The sequence below is a fragment of the Haemorhous mexicanus genome, chromosome 12, assembly GCF_027477595.1.
Source record: "Haemorhous mexicanus isolate bHaeMex1 chromosome 12, bHaeMex1.pri, whole genome shotgun sequence".
Classification (NCBI taxonomy): domain Eukaryota; kingdom Metazoa; phylum Chordata; class Aves; order Passeriformes; family Fringillidae; genus Haemorhous; species Haemorhous mexicanus.
Genome location: NC_082352.1, coordinates 10,366,054 through 10,387,149, shown reverse-complemented (window position 1 = coordinate 10,387,149; position 21,096 = coordinate 10,366,054). Strand labels below are relative to the sequence as shown.

At 40.5% G+C, this 21,096-nt stretch overlaps 1 protein-coding gene across 8 annotated transcripts in view; it reads right to left on the bottom strand.

The window, feature by feature from the left end:
- ADCY7 (adenylate cyclase 7) overlaps nt 1-21,096 on the bottom strand; it is a 60,795-nt gene that overhangs the window by 25,073 nt on the left and 14,626 nt on the right. For 4 of the 8 annotated variants that reach the window (XM_059857076.1, XM_059857075.1, XM_059857078.1 and 1 more), the window contains 7 exons: nt 17,584-17,736; nt 8,084-8,620; nt 6,089-6,289; nt 3,844-4,005; nt 2,936-3,085; nt 783-931; nt 347-458 (listed from right to left, as the gene is read on the bottom strand). In XM_059857076.1, the coding sequence (XP_059713059.1) occupies nt 347-458; nt 783-931; nt 2,936-3,085; nt 3,844-4,005; nt 6,089-6,289; nt 8,084-8,254 (945 nt within the window). In that variant the 5' untranslated portion in view covers nt 8,255-8,620; nt 17,584-17,736. The remainder of the gene's footprint in view (nt 1-346; nt 459-782; nt 932-2,935; nt 3,086-3,843; nt 4,006-6,088; nt 6,290-8,083; nt 8,621-17,583; nt 17,737-21,096) is intronic. The other 4 variants (XM_059857074.1, XM_059857079.1, XM_059857080.1 and 1 more) reach the window with 1 other exon arrangement.

Sequence of the window (21,096 nt, the reverse complement as noted above, 5' to 3'; positions counted from 1 at the left end):
CCATTCATGGGACCAAACTAACCTTGGAGCTGAACACAGCAAAGCTTCTCAGTGGAGTTTGTACACAGAACCTCCCACAGCCCTGCTACAACCACTTACCACCATCAGACAATTTCCTAAATGATACAGATAAACCTCCACACCCAAGAACTGGAATTACAGTAGCAACTTTCTACATTTCCAATTTTAGATTTACAGATTGTTTTAATGTGATTTTGCCTGTTAACTTTAATGCAAAAGCAGTTTTGCCTTCCCAGCTTGAGGACTAACACCCAGCTGCCTCCTGTTGTGCAAAAAGACTTCTTTTCTGAAGGCCTTTATCCTACAGCACAAAGTGTACACCTACCTTTGCAATCTGATCAAACTTTCCAAAGAGTTCATTCAGCATCACTACGAGTTCCTTAGGAGAGCAGTCACTGGCAAGGCGAGTGAATCCTACGATGTCTGCATAAAGAATGCTAGACAAGAGCAAAAGGAAAAAGCAGGCAAAGTGAAATATGAAGATACATCAGTTCCACACTCAGCATAACTATTGAAATGCATTTTACAGAAAACTCCTCACTCCTCTTTGGGAAACAACTCCAGCTAAAGGGGTTCAAGTATCTCCCCTGATTTAAAAGGCAGCACACCAGTTCAACACACGTTATCTTCCCTTAGCAGGAAAGAAGACCACTTCAGCCTCAAAGTCTGCCTGCCTTCAAATTTAAATTTCACTGGACCATATGTACTGATAGGAATCAGAAGTTTATATCAAAACAATTATTTCTGGGGCTTCCACTTACCTAACATTTTGGTGCCTTTTTACATATAGGCTGTGGAAGTTGTTGTCATGCATCTGCCTGTTATCATTAGTTTCCTTCAGTCGCTCAATGATTGCCAGCTTCATTTCCATAGAGATATGAGCAGGCAGGATGGATAAAAGCAAATTTTCCTAGAAAGTGGGGGGTGGAATAATTGTGCAAAATTATTAAACACAGTAACTCTGAAACTACAGAATTCTAGACTGCAAGAATTTTGTTCCCTGATTTTAGTGTTACATTGGCATTGTCTGATAAAGGTTCTGTAAAAGCTTATGTTTTGTACCCAACAATCTATTCAGTATTAAAAATACTTGTAAATTCTCAAATGCTGGAAAGGCAGCAACAGATAGAAAAGTGCCAGCTGCATGCTGCTATAGCTAACCTCAAGCAATGCCACTGAAATGAAGCCTTTTAAACTGAACAAGAAACAGACTCCTCCAAACCAACTTCCATTGTTTGATTGTTCAGGGCACTGTTTTACACTGGCTCTCACTCAAAAGCCCATTCTTCAAAAAGACCCTGGTAAGTTGCTGGGCAGAAGATGATAAAAAGAGAATATTTTGAGTGAGGAAGGGCTCTCCCACCACAGAGATGGAAGAGGAAACGCTATGTGGAGTGGCTACAAAGAGGAACTTTTTCAGACGGCATCAACTGCAAGATTAACACATTGTGCAGCCAAGAAAAATGCTAAATGCTGTCCCCGGGACCAGGTCCCAGTCCCCTTTCCCTGGCTGCAGCCCTGTTCAGGCAGCACGGAGCTGCCAGGGTTGTTTAACCAGTGCCGGCCCCCGAGAAGAAATACCCCGGGATCACAGTGGGAAGATACAGTCCCTGAGCATCAGGTGCTTGTCCGCACAAGGCATGGGCAGCAGTTTAGCTTGAGACTGATCCCGGAACAAGAAACACCTCCTTTCCCTCACCTACTGTTTTGGGACTAGGAGAGTCATCCCTGGGAAAGAACTCAAACTGACAGCCGAATCCCAGGGAATATAACAGGGCTTTTGGGAGGCTGACACAGCCCACGGTTTTCAAGGAAGCAGTGAGGAACCCTGAACTGCAGCTCTCGCATCTTTTTCACAAAGAAGTGGGTGGCAGAAAGGATACTCAGAACTGCCTGACAAATTGCAACATGCTTGAAAAGAAAGCCTTCCATAGACTTAAGTACATTTACACTTCAAACAAGCAACCATTAAAACAAACAATCCCGAAACCAAAATCCTGAGCACCCATGGAAGCAAGCACATTGCCCGGGAAATGAGAGCACCCTGCCTGCGTGGTAAGGTGATCAGAGGCTTCCCCAGCAGCTGCGTGGGGAGATTCTGGCAGGGCTTCCATGCAGATTTGTCATCTCATCTCACAAGATTAGCATCAGAGAACAGATCGCACTAGCAGTGTGGCGTTTCTTCTTCCCGGTTTGATCGGGTCAGTCACTTTTCAGCCCCTTCTTTTTATCTAATAACTGGTGGGCAGAGAACACCATACACTTCAGCCTCGTAGAGCACTTCTTAACCCTATTTATACCAGGAAAGGCACCCCAGTTTCAGCTTTGGTATCTCTCTACAAACCTTCTTCAGTAACAAATTCATGCTTGTTTATTCTTTGAATACCACTGGAGTAATGGAAATAAATATTTTAATCTATTATGTGATTTCTTTTTCTCCATTCACATTCAATTTTCTCCTTCTAGCAAAGGAAAAACAACTTGTGAGACAATAAAATATAAGAACAAATAATACTTTAGATTTCAATGCAAAAAATGTGACCAAGGGAACCACAAAACTAACTGCTAAAATTACCTTACAAGTAATTTTAGGGCATTAAGGATAGGTCTTCTTAAGTTACCTTAGCCAGTCCCAGGAACAGTTTATTCTAGGAAAAAAGGAACTAAAAATGACTGGCAATTACATTCCTGTAACAAATACTGTGATTTTCATGTAGACAAGCCCCAGAAAACAGCTTCCTCCCTTTAACTTCCTTCTTTTGTTACAAAGGGCACAACTTTTATTTTTGACACTAGGTGGGTATCTCAAAGATTGGACCAAGCCTTTCAACATGGATTAGTCACCAACCTTATGAATTTATGCAGACTTTGCAAAGGGAAACAAGCAACTCATAACATGAAGTAGCTCACTCACTTGCTGCCTCTTTTCAATCTTCAGTTTCATTCGGACCTGAATGCACTTTAAGGTGTATCTGTACAAATCCCACGAAGCAACCTGCATTTGGCGCTTGTGAAATGCACCCATCAAGTTGCCACAAAGGAAAATTACAGCATTGGCAAGGAGCTGCACAAGAAGAAAAATATTTACCTATTGCAGGGCATTACTTCACTAACATATTAGTCCCATAAAATACAGTAAATCCCAGACCATGTCTCATTTCCTCTTACCCCATCCCATAACAAATCATTGCTGCTATTACCCAGGATGGACCTGGCAGATGTAATGTGACTTTCACAGCCACAATAATGAAACAGAAAATGCTATGCTATCATTTAACATTTATTTGAAGACACCAGGGTTTGGTTTGTGGAAAAGCAGTGCACCAATTCCTGCATCAGCACGCTGTGTGGAGCCTGGCACACTCTGCATGGAAGGAGCTGGGGTGCTCCTGCTAATGAGCACACCCTGTTAATGAGTGCTAGGAACCCAGAACGCAGCAGGCTGCGCTCCCAGGCCCTCTGACACCCCAGGGCAGCAGTGGTCCTTTTGATCCACCCCGTGGGCACTGCCTGATGAAGGTAGGTAGACCCACCTGAAGGAGCACAGCTTGGGAAGAGTGACTGAGACTAAGCCAGGCATGTTTTTAACAGCTTAAAAATTAATTTAATGACCCTGCTTTTCCCACTTAGGTCAGAAAAACAAAATTGCTCTGTAGATTTAAAAATTTGCAATTTTACAAAAAGCCAAAGGGTCTTTGGGCCCAAGCTCCAAATCCACAAACTTGAAACATCAATAGAACTTTTATTAAAAGAACAGTTATGCCAAAAGCAAAGGGTAGCTTGACTAGAGTATTTCATTATGTAACCAAGTTGTTTCCTTACCTGAAATGGAATGCGTTCCTTATGTCCTTGAGATGTTACACTTACCACAGTTAAAACAACAATATGGGAGAGAGCAGAAACAACACTAACTATGACAGCACCTCTCATCCCAAAGGGTAGCATGGTATAAACTGTGAAGATTATGAACAGAAAGAATGGCACCTTTGGAAAGAGAAAATGAGAAAGAATCACACACACATGTTATTAGGTAATGCCAAAAATCACTAGAAAAACAGGAGCAAAGCAGTGGGATTCTTACTCACGTTAAGGCTGAACTATTAGATATTGAGGTTTCAAAAGACAGTTAAAACCACAAGGACTGTGGTAGTTCTAGGAGTTTTGAGGGATTAACAGCTCATAGACAAGATGGGTTAATGTGACATATCACCTATCATTTTTTCACTTCTCCTTGCCCTTTATCCTGAACTTATCCTTTACAGCTGGAGATGCACTTTGGATGCACTTTGTACTCGTACATCAGGAACAGTGTGTTGCAAGGCTAGCAATACTGAATAGAATCAGATTTCTCACCTGTTGGAAGATGTTTTTCTAATTTTAACATCATCCAGTCACATGTGTATGTTTGCTTCACGTTTGATAAAAACCAAAAATCCAACTGATACTTCCTGGTCCTCCCACCAGAGAATCACCTTTATTACCACTAACCACATATCTAGCTGCACACATTTTATGAAATGCACAACTGAACTGCTCCAGATCAGTGGGAAGGTTTGTAAAACTTGAATTCTTATTTATAGACTTGTTACAATTATCAGCTTATATATACATATGGAAACTAACAGCCCTGATCAGAGGAATATATTGCAGCATTCCTGGCTCAGCTCCATCTCATCACAGAACTAAGTTGTGCCATTCCAGACAAGAGCTTCCTTCAAGGAAGTCTCAAGGTCCAGTCTGCTCTTAAATATCTTCCCAGAATAGAAGAGATAGATTGACTGGGACAGCAATAATCAGACAAACAGGCAAATAAAAGTTTTCAATCAACAAAAATGTTTTTCCTTGTATATTATACTACTTTAACTGGAGTAAAAACATTTTTTCTGCCATATTTGCAACTCCCATCACACAATGTTCTGAATGCTGTGGGATAGTTTCATAACCACAAGAAAAGGATGGACAAGCAAAGACCATACCTGCATTTAAACAGTAGCTTTAATTAGTGATAAATTCCTAACTTGAGGTGAAAGTCTGAAATAAATCTATTCACTTTCAGAGTAGGGCGTCCTTATATTTTAGACTTAAAATCAATATGAATGAATTATTACCATATGACAGCACCACATTGGCTTGCAGCACTGAAAGCAGCAAAACCAAATCGTGCTTTGTTACATATTTGCATTTATAATTAAGATCAATACATTTGGGGACGGGGGGGGGGGGGGGGGGGGGGTGGTTCCTAAGGTAATAGGCACTTCCTTAAGTTAAAAAATACTGGACAGCAACCCAAAACGTACACTGCTGGATGCAGGCCATAATAAAAATCAGATTTTGGTTGTTTAACTGATAATTTATATATTTAGCTATTCAAATAAAGAAGGGAAGGGGCAGAGTTCATAAAACAAGATAAAAATTAATTAAAACTCTTCTGCTTGCATTATGAGATCTTAGGAGGAGTTTCCTACAAATTATGATATTTTTGGCTTCATGAAATCACCCATCTTCTGATCAGAGATAGCAAGCAATGAAGTTTAGCCACACCCAGCAGTGCCAGGATGTGTCATTAATCCTTATTGTTCACTTCACCTCTCACACTGACTTAAAAACCTGCTCCCTAGGGCACACCCAGCTCTGGAGTCCTTTATACATTTCTTGAACACTTCTCTGACCCAAATAAATTAAAAGAGCAAGTATTATTAACAAAAAAAAAAAAAAAAAAAAAAAAAAAAAAAAAAAAAGAGATGAATTCATAGTAATTAAGATTTATTAAAAATCCTAAATAAAAATCCAGTTCAATTGCAAAAATCCAATTCATTACTAAAGATGCAATTCCCACATAAGTTTATGCAATTATCTAATTCTTTCACTGAAATGTATTTTCATTATAATCCAGACTACCAGCTAATATTTACTGCAACAAATCGGTGAAGCCAGCTTTTAAAAGCTAACCTAAATCTCAGAAGAGTTATTGCACAGTTACAGCATCCTGAAAGATTAAAGCACACGAACACATCCACAACTGACCTCCAGCCCTACGCAAGTACCCGAATGAGCACAGCACACCCACCTGCTCCCACAGCTGAAAATCACTCCCTGTTTCAAAGAGGGAAACGTATCCCACGGTGAGGAAGCAGAGCCAGGCCACGAGGCCGAAGAGCGCCAGGCAGCGGCGGAGCAGGGACTCCATGCACAGCAGCAGGTACATGACCGCAAACAGCGCCAGCGCCGCGCACACCGCCGCCAGGAACGCCAGGTGGGAGTGAGCTTCCTGCAAGGCACAGCAAGGGTTACAGCTGCTACAATTGTCCCCTTCAAACAATGAAAGACTCATCTATACTGCCCTGGAAACGGCTTGGACACCTTTGAAATAAGTTAACCTGGGTTTTTAAGTAGACTAGGTAGACAAGCTGTGGCAGCATGAACACTTTCTGATATTCACACATACAGAGCTAATATAATAAATGCTATTATAGACACTCAGGAGGGCCAGGTGGGAGTGAGCTTCCTGCCAAGGCAAAACAAAGGGTTACAGCTGCTACAAACGTCCCCTTCAGAACAATGAAAGACGCATCTATACTGCCCTGGAAACAGCTTGGACACCTTTGAAATAAGTTAACCTGGGTTTTCTAAAAAAGTAGACCAGCTGTGGCAGCATGAACGCTTTCTGATATTCACACATACAGAGCTAATATAATAAATACTATTATAGACACTCATTCTACCCTGTCGCCCTGCTCTTTTAAGTTCTTCTAAGCCTTCTGATGTTTACATTTTTGTAATGGAGTTTCTCACCCACTTTTCATGTCAATAATGATTGTTTTGCATTCCTTTCTGGGGGAGGAGAAAATTGATGGACTGTTGGTTTGACCAGTGTAGCTAGAGAGGTAGCAATGTCACCCTCCAATCCATGGTCACTTTTGAAAGTCTATAAATATTGGAGTTTGGAAATAAACTGCCCTCTTTTTACCTTGGACATCTCAGCTTGTGCGTGTCGTTCATTTTGTGTCCTACTGTGACACTACTCCAGTTCCACTGCTATTGTTTTCCAAACTAGCTTAAAAGGCAAACCCCAAACCACTACGTTCTAACTCCACTGTATCTGCAATGCAGATGTACCCAAAGAAATGTATTTAGAGTTCAGACTTTGATAAAGAGGAGTAACAGTGCTCCAAGTGTTACAGAAAATAAATTGTTAAAAAATAGCGTTGCTACTTTTTTCCCTTCCTAAGAAATAAAAGGGAAAAGTGATACAGGTGCAATTGGTAAGATTTGATTTGCTGCGAAAGGGACTCTTGAAGACCGTTATCATGAAGCACAGTGTTTGGAAAGCAGAGTTAAAGGGCAATGAAGGATTTTAGTAGCTACTTTACTACCTTTTTACAACATTATCTTTAAATCAGCTCCTCTTCTTACCAGCTGTCAGCTGGGCTTGTACAACACCAAATTTCTTTACAGAAAATCAAATTACACTACATAACAAAAAAAAAAAAAAAATCTCTAAGCTGCATCTTTTCTATGCCTATAGGATCACTGCTCTTTGCTAACTAAATATTGATTCCACTGATCACCCATTGTACTGGGGGGGGTTCCTGTTGTGTTTTTATTAACAAAAAAAAAAAAAAAAAAAGAAAAAGAAAAAGAATTTTTAAAAAGGAAATTAAGAAAAAAATCACTTCAGGAATACCCTGATGAAAAACCAACAAGTGACCATAATATGAGAAATGCAGGACATTTTAACTTCTGTTTTTGTTCCTTCCTTGGCCCTTTTAGTACTTAATATCATAGCTAGCATTCAATACAGATTAGGATTTGTTCCTAATGTATAGAAAGGAAAAGCAATCCTTATAGTAATTGTGCAGGTGCCTGACAATCTCTCCTCTCTTCCCATCCTTTCAAAATCATACACAGTAATACATGCACAGTTACTTGATATCTTTCAGCACAGCCACTTTGATACCCTGTGGCTCAAAATATCATATAGCCAAAAAGGTTTAGTGTGCTGTCAGAGGAACTCCTTATCCTCTCTGCAAACACTGAACACACACAAAAGAAGTTTACTCACAGCAGTAACGAAGAAGATGATGATTAGAGTAGTCCAGAAGAGGATGGCAATGAAGAGCAGCAGCAGCAGGAGGGGATGCTGCTGGCTGGTGTAGCGGTACTTCTCATAGAGCGGGTCTGATATCCTGCCCTCATCACTCTCGTTGAAGAAGTATTTCCCTTTAGCTGGCATCTTCTCCCAGGCTGGCTGCTATTTCTCTCAGTCCCCAGTGCACACAATGACACAGCTGAAGCCACTGCTTCAAAGAGAAGTTTTGTCGTTTCGCTGCTCCCTCTGTGATCTTCAGGCACACCGAGTAACCCACGTTCTCTGATTTTACTTCTCATGAGCATCAACTTCAGATTCCCAATGCAAGCAAAAGCAGGAATTAGCCTCCCCAAAACCACAGGCGATTCATCATCAGCACTAAGCATGAAGATCCAGATCAACTTGCATTGGTGCAGACAGGTGTTTCTGGCATGAGGTTTTTTTAAATTATTGCTTTGCAACTCTCAAACTCCTTTCCACAAGCTTGAATCTCACTTCCTGGGATGAATCCTGCAGAGAGACAGGATTAGTAAATTCATAGTTACTCATACACAATGTTCCCCGGGGGGGAGGGAATAAAAACAGTTGATTCCTTAAACTTTCCTTGAACTTTCTACCTGCGTGCTGTGACCAGCGAGCAAGAGCTGTGTGCTGCTGGTGGGTGGGAGCCCAGGAGCCTCGTGCGGGGGCAGCGCTCGCCGAGGGCTGCTCTGCTCACCTTGCTCTGGCAGCTCAGACGTTTTCATGTCCAAGTGTGCCACATCATGGGGCTTTTTCCTTCTGAGCAAATGACAGCTCCTGTGAGTGTGTTGTGGAACTGAATGCTCAGAACTCTTTGGAAGTTGTGTGTGTGCATAATCTTCAATCTCAAAACATGCATCTTAAAAATTAGGAAATCCTCTTTTATTAATTTCAGGTTTTATTAAAGGCATAGAAAAATGAGAAAAGAATACAGCTGTCCAAGCCAAAATTCATCAAACTTTTTTGTTTAAAGATACTTAACGTCTAGTTTTGTACATTTCACTCCACTTTAAGTAATACTTTTTCCAAGGCAATACAAGTGTTCTGCTAACAATGAGCATTAAGGAATAAAAATATTGTATTGTTCATGTCTAATGACCAGTGTTTTTCAAATAGGTTCATTAATATCATTCATTCAATGCCAAGAGCCATAAAAAAGAAGCACAGAGATGTGCTGGAGGGAAGCATGAAAAACAGGATTTTGTAAGTCTTATTAAAACTTGATAACAGGACCACAGCTTCTTTGCCACTTGACCACCGTCACCATGGTGCCCAAGGCCACTGCTCCAGGGAGAAAGAACCCACTAAACCCCACTTCTTTTTTTTCCTCAGAAAAGCCAAATCCCAGCCAGTTACTTTCAAAAACCAAATGCTTAACTGCACACTCACATTCAGACTGCCTTCACACTAAAAGCTGGAAAAAGTTTCAGAAACCATAGTGAGCAATTCTGCCTCTGGAAAATAGAGCCAAACACTAACATCCTATCCAATTATTAATGATTAAGCAGGAAAAACCAGATATATCAACAGTGAGACTGGACCAAAAAAAAGTGTACTTTTGCAAAATGAGAAACTAGCACTTCTTTCCAGAGTACCTCCCAAACTTGGATTAATCACAAAAAAACCCCCATATTGTATCACTCTTATTCAGTCATATCCAGAATAAACTGACATTTATATTAACATATTTATATGTATATATGTATAATAAGCAAATAAAATTGAATCTTTCCCATTTATAGTTAATGGTATTCCTAATGTCGCACCTGTACTGGTTATTACTGAACTTCTCATCATAATTAAAGTCCTCCCATTCTTCACTTTAAAAAATTCTTTTGGTATTCACACCATTTGTGTGTGCAAAATATTGCTCTTGAAAAGAAGTGTGAATCTCAGAAACCACTGACACTTAAAGGAGAGATGAAGAAGAAATGGAAACATTTGCATCATGTGTTACTATATTTTCCAAGCAAAGGTAACTGCACAATTACTTCACTTGGGCGTAAGCCAGTTTTTCCTGAAGAAGAAACTCTCAGAAGGTGTGCACAGGGGCAAGTATTTCAATCGGAATTTGTCTTTCAGTAACAAAGACAACACACTCCAGACAAGGGGAAGGTTTGGCCTCTGATGCAGCAGAGAGGCAGTCAGCTCATGAAACATCCTGAGGAATTCCTTTACCATGGGCTGGGGGTGCAGGAACTCTGCCTGGTGTGAACAACTGCATGAAAGAGATGACAGGCTTGCTGTCCCAGCTCCTTCTAAAAGTGTATTTCAGATCAAAACCAATGAAGATCTTCTTTAATATACTTGCAGAAATATGATCTTGGTGGTAATTTTTATTATATAGATGTATTTTGAGAGGGAGCTTTCTTTTTCCAATTAGCAGAATCCATTTTCAAAAAATAACTTTTAATTGCTAAGCAGCAATAAATTCATAATTATGTGGAACTGTCTTGGGCTACTTAATATTAAAATCCATTAAAAATTACTTCACAGCTTGCTTTCTGTAACTTCTCCTGACTATGTCAATGAAAAAACAATACCAAGAGCTACATCTATTCTACAGGATTATACTGTGTGGCTGTGGCTCAGTTATCTGATGCTCAAAAAATGAAAAATGGGTGCAGTGTCAGCTTGGAACTCTCTCTGCATACTATTGAAGAGTTTTACAGGACATCAGATTGAAGAGACATGTCTTTTCAATAGCCTAACCCATTTTAATTAAAAAGAGATTGATATCTCATTGATTTGTTTCTTCCTGGCTGATCTCTGTAGATATGCACTGCAAGTAATTATGAATGACCCCTGGATCATACAATTTTCTTCTCAGAACTCTACCAGGCAAAGAAACTCCCCAACAGTACTTTATTGATTTACCAAGAACCCATAATGCATCACATAAATGCTACCTTGAGGTGAATCATTCCACTCCAAATTAGTTTCAGTTTGCATCCCATGTCCCACTGCCACTACCACCTCCCTTTTTACAAGTCCCTACTTTTTATGTCTTTCCTCCTTTGAATTTTTTCCAACAACCTTCTGGAATTGTAGAAGGTAGATTTGAGAGAGAGAAAAAAATTCTATCATGGGTGGTGTCATGGGTGGGAAAAAGATCAACTCACCATGCTTCTCTTTATGCATTTAAGGGTCATGTGAGCACTGTGCACCACGGCATCACTTTTACTCTTTTTGGCCATTGTTCCTTGAAGATTTGATACACCAAGAGAGGTGTAAACCTGAAACAGCAACAGGCCACAAAAACCAAAGAACACTCCCAGAGCACCAGTGGCAAATACACTGAGCCAAATAGGGACTGGATCTGGGCTGTTGCCATAAAGCCACAGAGCTCTGATCAGGAGCTTATCAAGAAAAAGCCCCAATTCTTTAGAAGCCTTAATTGTGTTTGGATGAAAAAGAGAAGGAATTGTCACCCAGGTCAGGATCTATAAGAAGCAGCCCTGGCACTGTGGGTTAGAAGCTGCTCTGAGAGCCTCTGGGAGCAGCCACCAAACACACCAACATGATTTAGTCACATCTGTGTGAGCTTCATAGCCATTTGCAAGCCAATTCACATGAAGAATTTTTGCCCAGTGAATATGTAAGAACACTGGACATGTGATAGGTATAAAAAACCTGGACAACAGAATATCTTCCAGAAAATTATCCAAAACACCTATTACCTTCCAAATCTACTGTGGGAACAAGGAGGTGCTCAGATTCAGCACCAGAATCTCTTTTAGGCTAGTACTGGGCAAGACCTGACAAAAGCACAGCACCTTCCACCTGCAAACAAAAAAGTCAACATTTCTACCTCCCACAGATCTAGGTATTGCTCTTTGCTTTCCTCCCCTTAATGGGAACTTTCAAGCACTGCTAAACTCTGCAGTCTCTTACTGACACATCAATAGAATTTTGTCAAAAAAATACAAAAGCAATTATTATTTCATTAGCCTACCAGGCTTGGACTGAAGCTCTTTTATTGTCCCAGGCTAGTTAAAACTGTCCACCAGGCTTTGTGTCAATCCACCACATTTTCTGATGACCTGGCTGAAGACACACACATTTTCAGAAGACTCAACAGCTGCAGAATGGCTATGGCCTGTACAGAGCCTGTAGAGCCCAAGTGTTTTAAAGAAACACACACCAGCCCAGGAGGGTTGATGCATGAGGTGATTTCAGCCCCTTCCTCCCCAGAAATTGTCTGCATGGAGCAGTGTGAGGGCAGATGGGGAAGGGAAAAAGGGGAGAGCATCCAAGACATGGAGAGAGCAGAGCACAAAGTCACATCTCAGGGAGCTCTCTGGAGCTCTGGCACAAAGAGCAGTCTCCCCTCAGCACTGCATGGTGGAGCAGCAGAAAGAATTACAGAAGTCAGACTGATAACAACAGACCAGCTCTTGGGATGGCTTCTTTCACTCTGCACCTTCCTCCCACCCTCTCACTCATACACCAGGATGGACAGACAGCCTGTGACCACATCCTATTCCCCCTCTCTTGGGAGAATTATTCACAGCAGCTCCTGACCAAGTTAAAGCCTTAACAAACAGAATCCAAGTATGTTGGAGTTCTGTTTTTAATTTCAAAGCTCCTGATATATTCACAGGTGAACACAGCCATAATAACAACCTGGATAATTTATAAAGTATTTTTTATCTTAGATGTTCACTTGCCAAGAACTCAAGACTTGATCACCCAGAGCTGCCTGGTTGCAAAAGAGCAGTGTCTGAAATATTAAAACAAACCCTAACAGCAACAACTAAATGAATCTATATAAATTGCCTTATTCCTCTTAACTTCTGTATAAAAGCAAGCAGAGACACTTTTTTTTGTCTGTAACTACGACAGAACCAGACAGACAGTACAGTTTTGATTGCCATCCCATCTTTTCTTTCACACAAATAACAACAGTGTTTCTCAAATTACTTTAGCAATTTCCATGACAAGAATGATTGCTGACTGTAATTACCCATTAGCAGATACTAAAAGGGAATCAGGAATCAATAAACATGCAATAGAATAATTGAAGGAGATTAGTGGATGAATTATGAATCTCAAGCAAAAATAATCTCCAGTCTAGTGGACTCCACGACTAGTTCAGTCTAGGAAATGAACTTTAGCAATCCAAACATACACCACAGGAAATACCATTCATGTTAAAGACAACACTTCTTCCTTTTAGACTTTGCTTTCAGATGCTAGCCTGCAGCCACATTAGCTTTCTTCTACCCATACAAAAGTACTGAGTGGAAAGCAGGTGTGGTTTTAATGATCTGTCTGCTAGCAGTGAGTTTCTTTATAAAGGTGAACCCATTTTTTATACATATTTTGAAGTTTTCCATGTGAAATTTCACCTTCCTTAGTTACATTTAATTGTTGAAGGGCTTCTTCTGCAATACAGAAAGAAAAATCTTACTTATATTCGCCTTCTATTTTCTCACAAAAAGTGAGCATACCCACTTCAACACATCAGCACTCAGAACTATATTTACATTAAAACACCAAATCAATACAAAAAGTAGCCTGTCATTTTTAAAAAAGTGCCCCATGACATATCAGGGCAATCAGTGACACTACATCACTTAGGGTTTGCCCTTGAACATTGAAAGCCACAGCAATGATAGTGCTAAATGTGCTGCAAAGAAAGAAATGAAACTGAACTTTTTAATTCACATTCTTATTTCAGCAGATTGCTTCTTCTCATAATGTTTGTTCTCCAATGCTATTTAAAGTAGGAATAAATAATGAGTTGTTTAATTTGGAAACAGTTTTTCAGTCCCTTGTACAAGTGGAAGATGTGAAATAACAGAGGCTGTGGTTTCATAAGCACAACCAGCCAGCTCTGGCCAGCCAGAGGAGGAGGGCTCACCCAGCCAGAGCCCCCATCCTGTCCCAGGCCCTGCACCAAGCTCCTGCTGGGCTCTCTGCAGAGCCCACTCACCAAAGGCAGCATGGAGAGCCAGTCTGGGCAGGTCACCTCCCTGTGGGGTGGGGGAGTGCAGCAGGTAGCAGAGGTACAGATGATCTCCACAGCTGGCCCAGGGCTTGGAAAGGAAAAGCAAACCACAAGTAGGAAAGCAAGCACAGCAGTGAGCTCAAACTGACTCATCACTTCTCACAGGTCCACAGCCTAAGGAAGGAATATGAAGAATACCACTGCTAAAGCTGGGGGCAGGGGGAGGGTGCTTGTTGCTCATTTTTAAATATCACTACTATTACAGGATGTGCTTTGAAGCAAAAGATTACAGTCACAGAAAGAAATCTCTGTGCTACTGATCCAAGTAGGACAGGAAATGGTGACAGAATATGGTTCAGAAAACCTATTGGTAATCTAAGACCAGCTCACAAACTAAGTCAGTAAAAAAGAAAGAAGAGTCCACATAACCAGACTGCTGCACCTGAAGTACGCAGGAGAGTTTACTACTGTTCTAAGGAACTTTTTATGGAGAAAACACATAATGGTTCAACCAACAAATCTATTAAGACTTATAATTAAGTGCTGGGTCTGGCTCAGCAGGGCAGGGGAGGAAGCAGCCCTTTTATAATGCTGGTTTTCATAAGCAGCAAACTCCAGGGTGTAAAAAGATACATCACACCAGAAGGGAATTGAGCTGTGCTTTGCATCTTTCAAAACCAAGGTGTGTGATTATTTCTTGACTTCCCGACCCCCTGTCACATCTTACAGATAAGACTCTTTGACTTTAGCTGATCTAAAATTGAACTTACCACTGCAAAAGTCAATATTCCCCTTACGCTTTCAGTTTTCAGACCTATTTAAAATTCATGTCTTTGAACACAGTGTCCTCAGAAGCCAGAATAGCTTTTCACTGAGTAATTTCAGTTTAGTTATATCAAAAGCAGTGTGCTTGTGCCATTACTGAAAGTACTAAAACCTGTAGTATTGAGCTGTATAAACTGCAGAAAAACCCTGAAACACAGACCATTAAACTTCAACACCATGCAGAAAAATATTTTCAGCCAAGACAGGAACAGGGACAGAGTCTCTGTGTCTAAGCCCCAATAATCTCTGCAAGAATATCCCTGATTTTCACAGAAAGTAAAACTTCCGACATTTTCAGAGGATCTGTTTTTTAAGGAAAAAAAAAAAAAGCATCACACTAGGTAATACTGAGCCTTTAATGAAAACAGCAATAAAACAAAAATTCAAGAAAGAAAAAAGACCTTTCAAGCACATCTTTTTCAGGCATCACCTCATTTAGATTACAGAATTATTACAAATAGCAAACAAAAAGCTAAGGCTGACTAAATTTCTAAGCTCAATATAATTAATTACACCTAATTTTCTGTCATCTGTATTGCAAAATTTTGAACATGCCTCAGACAATCTATTTCAATAAAGCAGTCAAGAAGCAGAGATGTGGCAGAGTCAGACTACCAGGGCATAACTGGACTCTTCTATCACTAGATACAACAGATGTGAAAAAAAGTTTAAAAATTACAAAATATTTTTAAAAAATCACTGTGAACAAGAGTGTAATGGGTATCACACATTGCTCTCATTTTTTTCCTGTCCCACAAAGTTATTTAAAGGGAATGTACAGTTCAACACAGAAATGAGTCTTGCCCACATCTAGGGTAAATAGTGTATTTGCACAGAGCAGGTGCAATAACAATATTGCAGGGACCAGGCAGGAAAAAGATAACACCTGCCCTGAGTAAGATAAGAAATCACTTCCCATTTCAGTCGAGTCCATCTAAAACCAGTAAAACAGAGAAGGAGGCTCCCCTCTCTCCTACCCACAATATTCCCACCCCACTGAAGTGAACTGAAATACAAACTGGCATCTGAAATTCAAACAATGCATTGATATCATCAACAACTTTGGTTTCCTTGATTTATTTTTTGTCCCAGTCTCTAATTTTTACAGACCCAAGTTTGTTTGTTTTTTAAGTGTCTGTCAAACACAGTTGTTTCTAGCTGAATTTCTGCTTGCTCACCTCTTCCCTAAGACATCTCACTTTGGAAGTAAAGCTCAGCCCAAGGCTGAGAGTTGGATACAGAAAGAATGAGACTGTGCCTCAGCACCTGGAGCAGGGCACTGCAGGGTGGTACTGCAGCACAAATATTTTTGTTAGTGTATAAAAAGCCCTTCACTAAAGCAAAGTCTTCAGACTATTTAAGGAAGAAGGGGAAAGGTAAGGAGACAGATTAAATCCAATCCCCCTTTATTTAATGACCAGTACTTCAAGACTAAGTCCTACCAAATACCTGCTTAAAAAATCTTATTTCTCTATACTGTTCAGTACAGGGCATTTTTAACGTTCCCCAGACTAACCATGTAACATTTGTTACACCACCACATCCGTACTTCACAGCCAAAAAAACTAAAAGTAACACTTGCAATAAGGAAGTTCCCTCCCTTGGAGGTTAAAATACCAAAAACACCACCAAAGAGACACACATTTCTGATGGATGCATCGTTTCTAGAGTCATGTCCTGCCTCAGGACACAAAGCTGTCAAACATCCACAATTCTTTTAAAAAAGTTTTCCAAAATGCAATACCTGGTTTTGGAAAGATCCTTTGTTGAGTCACTCTAAAATAAAACAATTATAAAGGACTGAAAACCTCAGAAATCTTCTCTTTTCAGTCTCACTTGATAGCAGCACACTAAAAAATTGTTAGAAGTTGCCTACATATTTTTCATTAACCCAGACAAAGGGCCACAGGAACCAAACATTCACAAGGGCCTGGTAAGATGCTCTGGATCACAAAGAGGGAACCAAGCAGAAGCAGTTAGAGCTTTCCAGTGACAACCAACATGCCTCATGGAATTTTGTTTCCACACAAAGTTTTGATTGTCTACTAAGATATTAAAATGTCTAAACACAGATCTAATCACTATCACTCTTCTTGTTTCATCTTATCTTTCATCTTGCCATTTCCAAATATTTGTTTGACAGCCAGCCCTGCCAAACCATCCCCAGTGCCAAGAGGCCACTGGAAACTTGCACCATGCAAAGCAGAGACTCACCAGGGGAAATGTGGATATCTCACCTGGCACAGCTAAAGCAAAGCAGACATAGGTAAATTAAATTCTCCTGAAGCAGCTTTATCCTTTGGATTTGCTGATACTTAAGCCAGTTAACGAGTATTAAAGCAGAACTAGTTAATTCCAAACCTGAAGTAATACCACAGATATGGCAAATCTCCAGGATGTGGCAGAAGTCACTTCTCAAAACAGCCTGCAGCTGGTGCCTCACAGCTCCACCAGGTTTACAGAAGAACCTTCCAAACTGAGGCATCTCTAACAGCAAGTGAAGGCTGCAGAGCTCAGTGCCCAGCCAGCCCCAGGGCTGGGTGTTCACCCACCCCAGCAGCACTGAGAAAGCATTTCCCCCTGCACTGCAGCGCTGAGCTGTGCACAGCAGATTACTCCAGGCTTTTATTTACTGGGACCACTGATAACAAACACATGCTTGTTGTTTGCTTACCATTACAGGCCACAGGATTCATTGGCAAAATCCACAGTTCTCCACTCCACCATGGTCTGTTCCATCATTTTGAAATTCCTACAGGAGAGTGAGTGCAGCCCACTCAGGCTAAATCCTTGACACTAAATCTTTTGATGTACCACACGTGGGAATCTGCAACAAGACAGGGAATCCTTACTCCAAGGACTACTGCAGGCATTAACAATTCTTTATTTCTTCCCCTCATAGTTCAAGGAAGAAAAATCTACTCCATCTTCATCATACATTTTATGAACCTTTACTCAGACAATCAGTAAAAGTATTTAACTGTATTGTGACATACTGCAGCATGAATGTAACCTGATTGAAACAATCATAGCTGGAAATGTCTGAGAAGAAGGCTCAAGACTGATGAGAGGCATTGTCTTTATGCTAACTGATCCCAACATTTTTTCAAGCAAGGCCTGCATGACAGCAAAGGGAACTCTGCTAAAAATAGGATAAGAATGTTTTACTAACTTTCACAGTATCATAGATAATGAAAGTCCTACTTTTCCAGCAAGTTTTGTTACACATAATACCCAATACCAGCAATAATTATAAAAAAAACCACTCATTGAAAGGTAACTTAAATTAAAAGCCATATGATTCAAAACTTAAAATATTACAGATCAGCAAATATGACAATACGGCAAGAAAGCAGCTGGAAAAAAAACCCAAAAGCACACCAACAAAACTTTCCTTCCTGGACCTTGTAACTCAGGATAAAGACTGGTCTAGTGCTAGTGTGGAAATGAAGATATTCTGACACTAAGTTTGCTTGCCTTGGAGTACCAAAGGGCAGAAGTGCATATTCCTGGGATGCTGTGAACAGAAAACTGTGTCTCCAGTTAGGCAGATGACAAAGACATGGTTAGGTATCATCCTTGAACCCAGTGTGCCAGGTAGGGGAATTCATATCACACATAACAGCTCCTGGCTTTGTCTCACTCTCTTCCTGCTCTACCCTCTTCATACACATGCTGGGAACAGCTCTTCAATGCCAAAGAAGATCAACACCTCAGCACAGTACCAGGCACTGGCAGGAGCCCTGGCTGCTCACTGCTCCTTGTTGGAATCCTGCACACAGCCACCAGGGGCACAAACCAAGAGGAGTAAATGGCTACACAGAAACGTTGAAACAACCACCCAAAGAGAGGCCCAGAGCAGGAAATCAGAATTAAGATGGCACTGAGGAGCCTGATTCAAGTTAAATAGCTGTGCTGGGAAGAGACTGTATCACCATCTACTTCACTGCTCACCCCAAAGCTCTGTCCCCCGGGGACCCACTCTGGAAAGCAGAAGACAAAGGAAACTGCCAAATAACCTGGCACAAAATCAGAGTGGATGCAGAGTATTTTATCACAACAAGAATTGAAGTAAATCTACTGCCATTTTCTTTTAATTTCTTGCTAAAATATACAAACTACTTGAACCACCACTCAAAATAGGCACTCCACTCTGTCACAGAGGGTTAAATGTCCAGCTGATACCAAGTCCTGGGACAGCTGTGGCCATTTCCATTAGATTTTGGCCAGGAGTTCGCTGTACCTAGCCAAGCCCTACATGCATCAGCATTCATAAAAGTTGGGTGAAAGATGGAAAAGATTGTTATGTAAAAGGTCAAAACCCTGACAAAGGCTTTTGGGAGCCTTGGAGAGAGATGAGAAAAAAAAGCCACAAGATATCTGAGAGAGTTCATCTGAAAAAGCAGATATGAATCTGCTGTGTCTGTGCATGCGTAACAGCAGATAAAAATAAGACTTTGTTAAACCTGTTACATGTACAATTTGGAATGCTTAGATGAGCTGCTGCTTTACTTTCACTGTGTCACGTATCCAGCACTAAGGAGGAGTCTCTGATAATCACAAGAGATGCCTTTGAAATGGACCAGTGCCATCTGGAGAGCAGCACATGGGGAGGATGCTGAATAGTTAGGGCATCCCAGAAATACCACAGGGCCTTTTAGGAAAATAAACTGTGACAGTTTTTAAAAATCACCCCATGTTTATGAAGGTGCTTATTTGTAATTCATGCTTATAACACACCTTAAAGAATTACAATGCAATTTAGAGAATTAATGTAATGACTATACCAAGCTGACAAAGTTTCACTGACTTCAAGATTTTTTTTTTTTAAAGCTATGCTTTAAAATGTTATTTTGTCCAGAGCGCCTGATAAACAGTTGTATGCAAGATTCCTTTTAGTTACAGAGGGATGAAGGTGCTGCTCCCTAGAAGTGTCCTCGGGATCAGGTCCTGGGGCTGTTCCTGTCCTAGACAGACATTGTAAACAAAGGTAATGGGCAGGAGAAATACTTCACATCAAAATGTAAAGGAAAGAGAGTTAAAAAAGAAAAAGGTTCTCTCTGTATTCGTAACTGAAGTTCCTCAGAGGCACAGAGACCAGTCTGCTGATAAGCAGCAAGTTTCCGGCAGTAAAGTGATACACAAAGTACTTGGAGCCAATTTTTGATCTGCAAGACAGACAAGCCTCTCTGCATTCAACACTCACCACAGGCACCTATTTCCCTAGCAACAGCTTGTGGGGCGCTTTCATTTTGACTGAAGAACATTTAACCAGTTACATTATGAGCCCTGCACCTTGCTGCTACAGCAGCAGTTGCTTTTCACACCTACCAAATTGTTCTTTGTGTGGCACTGAGCTGCTGGATCAATGCTGCACCTGCAGCACAGATTTGCTTTACCGTGTTTTGGTGGTTTGGATTTTGGTTTTTTTAACTATCTGAACTTTATTAAGCTAAAACTGGTCAAAAGTGAAAAAAACCCCCAAAACCTTACAGTATTAAAAAAAGGTAACTTGGCTACTTTGTAACACCCATTTAACTTCCCAGATGTTTCCTTTGTTTGAAGTCTGGAGCATTAGAGCACAGAGAAGTACACAACAACAGTTGTGTATGTAACAAGTACAGCCCTTGATTAATGTTAGGGAGACTTAAATCAACAAAAGGAGACATAAAATGTACAAAAAAAATAATGCAACATCGACTATTAACCATCAGATGAAATGGCATAATGAGATTTTTTTAAAAGTGCCAAAAATTGAAAAATTGCAATCTAGGAAGAAGCCATTCAAAACTAAATAAAAACAATATCTTTCACTGAAAATGTAATTGAACTACACAACTCATCCATACCAAGTTTATCTTCAGATGCTGAGGAAGGAAAAAACAAATTTTCATGAATACTATGCCCCAACAAAATATGAACTACTAATGGACATAAGCCGTAGCCTGTAGATCCAACCTGCTGGAAGTTTATTAAGGATAACCATGATTCACAGAGCTTGCATTCTGCACAGACCCCAAGGACAAAGCCAGCAGTTACACACAAGGAAAGTGCTCAACCAAAACCCGTGCTATGAAGCACCTCAGGAGCAGGTCTGGGAAGAGCAGCCAAAGTTGGGGGTTCACTGGTCAGTTCTTCCCTGTAGATCAGAGAGCTCCTGTAGAAGCACAAATCACCCATTTAATTA